This window comes from Gobio gobio, assembly GCF_949357685.1.
Source record: "Gobio gobio genome assembly, chromosome: 1".
NCBI classification, from domain to species: domain Eukaryota; kingdom Metazoa; phylum Chordata; class Actinopteri; order Cypriniformes; family Gobionidae; genus Gobio; species Gobio gobio.
This window is the reverse complement of record NC_137097.1, coordinates 41650181-41655985: the sequence shown is the minus strand read 5'-3', so window position 1 is coordinate 41655985 and position 5805 is coordinate 41650181. Positions and strand designations below refer to the sequence as shown.

The window sequence follows — 5805 nt, the reverse complement described above, 5'->3', positions numbered from 1 at the left end:
AAAATGGGAGGGCTGATTGAGTTCTGCTGAAGGATTTCATCCTGTCAGACTTTTCCGCTTGCTGTCTGACACATTTCTCAGGTATGCTGAGCTAACGTGAGTGGAATGACCCGTTTTCAGTTTTAATTACAAAAAAAATACATAAATTAAATAATTGTCAACAAAAATATTCTGGAGCTAGGCAGCCAAAAGTTTTCATTTTTTTATCTACTGCATTTAACAGTTTCTCTTTACAACTATAAATATTGCTTAAAAACATTTTCCTGCTTGGGTACAAATCGGGTTAAAATAAAAAATGTAAGATGACTGTTAAAGTTTTTAAATATTCAAACAAGAAGTTGAATGCAAAACAGTCCTTTGGAGGTTTTTATGATAATCATCATGTTAAGTGTTTCGTCTTATGGTCTTATGTCAGGATGTTATGTGTGATTTGTTGCCAGGAAGTGCATACTGAGATAACACCTGTGAGCTCAGCAATTCAACCACAACAACAAAAAAACTTTAAATGGTGTTATCGCTGGATGCCATCTGTTGCAATTTTCAAAATGTGTTTTTCCATCACCTTACTTAAGCAAAGGTAAATTGTTGTAATTGATATTTAATTTTATACATTTCATTTTTTAATTTTATTTACAGACTTTATCACTATAAAAACATTTTTATATCCCATTAAACATTAAAGTATACGCAGTCCAGTGTTGGGGGTTTAACACATTACAAGTAACACAAGTTATGTAATCAGATTACTTTTTTAAGTAACTATAAAGTAACGCATTACTTATAAATTTATAACAAATGTATTACTTTTCAAGTAACACAAGTTACTTTGTTTTGCCATGTATTAACAGCTCTCCTGCCCCATGTTGAGAAAAATCAGGAGTGAGTTCAGAGGCATTGTGTGCACTGTGTGAACATGATGATTATTAGCTTAACTGTCAGAACCTGCATTTTGTAATACCAAAATACTTTATGTATTTAATCTCACTTTACTAACCAATGTCTTAGCTCCTGACATTCAATAATTCAACCATACCAATAAGCAAAAATGACTTTATCTCAGTATGAATTGCTGAAAATTGTTAGACTTTTTCTCCTACATCCTATTTTTCTGCAATACAGAATGGCAGCACAGCTGAAAGGTTTGAATATGCATTTCCTTTAGCTTCATGCTTATTCCCTTTTGTGTGAAAGATCCTTTACATTTTCCAAAAATAGAATCTCTGTTTCTTTTGTTATTAAAAAAAAACAAAGTCCAGCCGTGTTTGCATTATTTTCTATTAAAAGTAACTAAATAATTCAATTAGTTACTTTTCTAGTAACTCAATATTGTAACACATTACTTTTAAAAGTAACTTTTCCCAACACTGATGCAGTCATGACATTTCGCCTTATAGAACCTTTTTGGCTTGAAAGATGATTTGAGACAAGAACACAGCTGAACCTTTTTTTTCAACAGAAACCCTTAAAAAAGTGATTATTTACAAGACATGAATCTACTGTAGGTTACTTAGGATGAATACACAAATGTCAAACTGACAAAAAGCTAACCCTTTGGCATACTTGCAGTAGGTAGTTTACTGTTGTATTTCAGTATAGTCTTTTAACCAGTGAAGGGCAGCACTGAGACAAGAGCTATCCCCATGATGGAATAACCTGAGCATGGAGTCAAACCAGTGTTACCTTATAGAGTACTCTGGTATGTAAACATCAACTACAAGAGGTTCAAAAGAAAGAAAGAATCTCTGACAGAAGGAAATTACACATCTAAGTGAAACTTGAGAGGGAGGAGGAAGACAATCACAGTTGTTTTACAGCTAATGGAAACTGGTAGGTTTTGGTTTGTTAAAATCATTTTAATCATTAACTCTCTTTATACTGAATAGAATTAAGTTTTATAACTAATGTTCTATGCATCACATTTAAGAATGGTACAGGCAGTAGATAACATGGGGCTCATTTCCCCATGTCGGGTTTATAATCATGATATATTTTTCCCCAGGTCAATCATTGAAAAACTACAACACATCAGTTGAGATAATCATACCTGGCCAAATTTAAAGATTTTGTTAATTTTGAACAAAATAAAGTTACATAGAGCACCTTTAAAGCCACAATATGTAATTTTTTGCTTATTCAAAACAAATGCGTATTGACGCCTGGATTTCGCAGAGCTTTTATTAAGCACTTCCGCTCATGTGTATGTGGGGTAACACAGCGCTGTTTTATCATATTAGATACATTTGTATGTGTTGAAAGTTATGTTAAAATGCTACTCTGTGCGTTCTCTCGGCAGCTAATATGAGACACTTGCACACTGCAGTAAGCTAGAGCGATATTAGGCATGGTAAAACATGGTACTCGCAGTAACAAGATGTACAAGATGTAAACAAAAAGACTTTCTGTTGATGAATGTATGCAAACAGTTGCTCACCTGTCTAATAAAAACACTTCATATATTAAAGTGTCTTTGGTGTTTTCACGGTTTATACAAAATAATACCAGAAATCGAGGGTAACGTGGGTATGTCATTGATAGGCAACGCACGGACACGATCCGTGTCCTGGTTAAAATTGCTTATTTCTCTGGATTCTTGGAAACTTATGTAAGTACAAGTCAACAAAATATCTAACATTGTTCTAGTGGTTTTTGGATATTTGAATCCCAAAGTCTTACATTTTGTGCTTTAAAAAGGGCTTTAAAAAGCATAATTTTGCCCAGTCCATTTTTATCTAACTGTGCAATCAGGACAAATATCCATATAAAAACACAAGCATTGCCAAATAATTGGACAAGTTTCTAGATTGAAGACTTTTGGTCTGGGTGCCGTTTGGCAAGTCTGATGGACATTTTTTGTTTGGCTGGATTCTCAGCCATTTTTCTTGCATCATTTTCTTCCATTCTCCATAGTTCCTGCTTTTTTCTCTCCACCTCCTGCTCAGTTTTGTAGTGTATCAGCAGCTCTCTCTCTTTCTGTGCAATCTGCTCTTTTCTCATCTCTAAAATTTTCTCCATTTTCTTCCTGATCTTTCTCTCAGAGGCCGGGTAGAAAGATAATGTGTAGCAGCTCTTTCCATTGATGGCCACGAGGGTCTCAACTTTCTTTAGGAGTTCTGTCACAGGCTCGTAGTTTGTCGTGTCCTTGTTATCGAAAAACAGAAACCCCCCGCTGCACTTATGGATAAAACTGCGTAGTTCCTTGTCCGAGTATGCGATAACATCATTCGCCGTCTTCCCCTCCAGACGATCTCCGTGAGTGAACACAATGATGGTGTACTTCCAGATGCTCTCCCCAAACATGCTCTCAATCAGCTTATGCATGCTTTTGTCATCATTAGTTAAATTCCCAACAGGCATAACCAGCAGAAACACATGCAATCCTGGATTATAGAGAGAGATGGACTTTAGGATCTCTCGGGTCACTTCCCTCTCTGTACGGCCGATCCTGTTCAGTCCCGGTGTGTCGATTATGGCCACGGGCCGGCCGTTGATGTGTCCAGATGCTCTTTCACAGAACTGGGTGACTCTGCTCAGCTGCATGTCAGATTTAAAAGCGTTCCACCCGAGGATGGTGTTTCCAGTTGAGCTTTTTCCAGACCCCCTTGCCCCCAGTAACAAAATACGCAATTCCTCTGCCAAAATAATGAAATACCAAGGTTTTAATCATATAAAATAAGATTAAACTGCTTAACCCTCATAGTCTAGGCTATCCAAGATCATTTTAAAGTCAAAATGAAATCAAAATTGACAATTTTTATGGAATATTGCAGCATTTATTATTATTGATTTATCCATGCAATCATAAAAAATAAATAAGGTAATTGAGACTTATTATTTCACTATTCTAACTTTCTTTCTCACAACTAAAGTTTGTCAGAAAAACGATTAGAATTGCTATTAGTTATAGTCATGCTCAAATGTTTACATCTTTGCAGAATCTGCAAAATGTTCATTATTTTAACAAAATAAAAGATCCTGGGGGTGAAGATGTCCACATTTTTCTTATTTTGTTTAAATATCACTTTTTTTTCATTGAGTGCTGCCCTTCATAAGCAATAGAAGATACTTACATCACATGTTTCCCGGAAGACAAATTAAGTACAATTTTGATGTTCAAATTCAAAAAAGTTTTCACCCCAGGCTCTTAAATGCATTGTGTTTCCTTCTGGAGCATCAGCGAATGTTTGAACCTTTTTTTTTAATAGGCCTAGTTGTGTTTGAGTCCCTCAAATGTCCTCAGTGTGAAAAGATTGATCTCAAAATCATACAGTCCCTGCTGGAGAGGGTTCAAATATGCAAAAGATGCTGGAAAACTGAAGAGTCTGCAGGACCTGGAGGATTTTTCTGAAGAACACTGGGCAGTTTAACTGCTCATAATAAACAAGGGACAAGGGATTTTGTTAAAATATTTACAATTTTGCAGTTTCTTCAAGGAGTGTGTAAACTTTTGAGCACGACTGTATAAACGTGCAATTGCAAGAAATAAAGACAAAATTCTGACTAATATTGTGAAATGTAAACTTGCAATTCTGACTTTTTTTCACAATTGCAAGTTTATAACAAGCTTCCATACATGTCTTCATTCTCTGATGACGTGTTTACTGTTACTCAACCTGGCACTCACTTGACAACAGCAATAGCAAACCACAACCACACAATAAATTCCCAATGGACAAAACTAAGTCCCGCCCTACAGTTTCTCTTGTTCGAGAAGAGGTTTCACTTGGATATATGTCACAATAAGGAAAAAAAGACTGTTTCATGCTGACTTTAAAAATGCAAGTATCAGGTTGACACGACATGAAGATGTGAATGAAATGTTTAAAATGTAAAAATATAGTTCATAAAATGTCTTACCATGTAAGTTTGTTGATGCAGTAAAACTGGTTTCCACTATGTTCTGCACATTTTCATACAGTTTTTCAGATGTTGCATCTGTGAATAAAAGTTATTTATTGCTTAAGTTCTCTGAACAAAACACATTACTTTATGTTGACAGACCATCTGCAATCTTTTTTTTAGTTAAACATTTGTCTAACTCCTCTGTCTTCTGACTCACAGCTCGTTGATGAGTCCAACGCTGAATCATTCTCATCTTCCTCAGAGTCAATCCAATCTTCCCCAGACTCGTCTAGCTCTTTATCTGACTTTTTACTGTCCATCTTACCCTGAAGAGTCATTTTCAGATTTAGAATTGCAAGCATCACACTGCAGAATACCATTTTCTTATTCAGTATTTTTGTCTTGTTTTCCAGTAAGAATAATATTAATTTTAAAGAGAAGATATTTTAAAATATTAAGAGAAAATACGTTTATTTTACTTATCCCATTAGCATTTATTTTTCTTGTTTTAAGAATAAACCTTTCATTTCAGAAATGTATGCTTAAAACAACAACAACAAAATCTGCTATTTTAATGAAAAGTTTAGTTTCACTCACTGTTTATTCTGCATCATCAAAGAGACAAGAAAGCGACTTACCACAGTTGGTGAAGTTGATAGTGTTAAACCTGTTTAATACACGCATCGGTCAGCACCTCCACACTTGCTTGTGACTGTGAAATATACTGGTTTCATCTATGCTGAGTTTGTTGTGGAAGATGTGTAAAATATTCCACACAGGTATCGACTTTAGACTAGAGGGCTAGTCTTGTTGAAGGATGCAATCACTTCACTCAACAAACATTTCATTGAGGCACGAGGACTCGTTCAACATGTTAGTCAGGTATATATATACTAGTGTTTGGCAAGTAGCCTACTTTTCTGTTTCAATGAAAAATGCCCCATGCAGCCTTGAAAGTGGAAGTTA

General features: G+C 35.3%; 1 protein-coding gene across 1 annotated transcript; it reads right to left on the bottom strand.

The window, feature by feature from the left end:
- Window positions 1-1035: 1035 nt before the first annotated feature.
- LOC307134435 (GTPase IMAP family member 9) lies at window positions 1036-5679 on the bottom strand. Its single transcript, XM_079830183.1, has 4 exons — window positions 5478-5679; window positions 5057-5165; window positions 4855-4932; window positions 1036-3629 (listed from the first exon to the last, which is right to left on the bottom strand). Exons 2-4 carry the CDS (start codon window positions 5157-5159, stop codon window positions 2797-2799), a joined length of 1014 nt encoding a protein of 337 aa, XP_079686309.1. The 5' UTR covers window positions 5160-5165; window positions 5478-5679; the 3' UTR covers window positions 1036-2796.
- Between the last annotated feature and the right edge of the window lie 126 nt (window positions 5680-5805).

Bases quoted from the DNA above. Each gene is read 5' to 3' on its own strand.
- LOC307134435 (XM_079830183.1), bottom strand. From the start codon at position 5,159: ATGGACAGTAAAAAGTCAGATAAAGAGCTAGACGAGTCTGGGGAAGAT. The intron at 4,933-5,056 runs GTGAGTCAGAAG...TTTTATTCACAG, and splicing joins GTTGGACTCATCAACGAGCT to ATGCAACATCTGAAAAACTG. The intron at 3,630-4,854 runs GTAAGACATTTT...TTATTTTGGCAG, and splicing joins TGCATCAACAAACTTACATG to AGGAATTGCGTATTTTGTTA.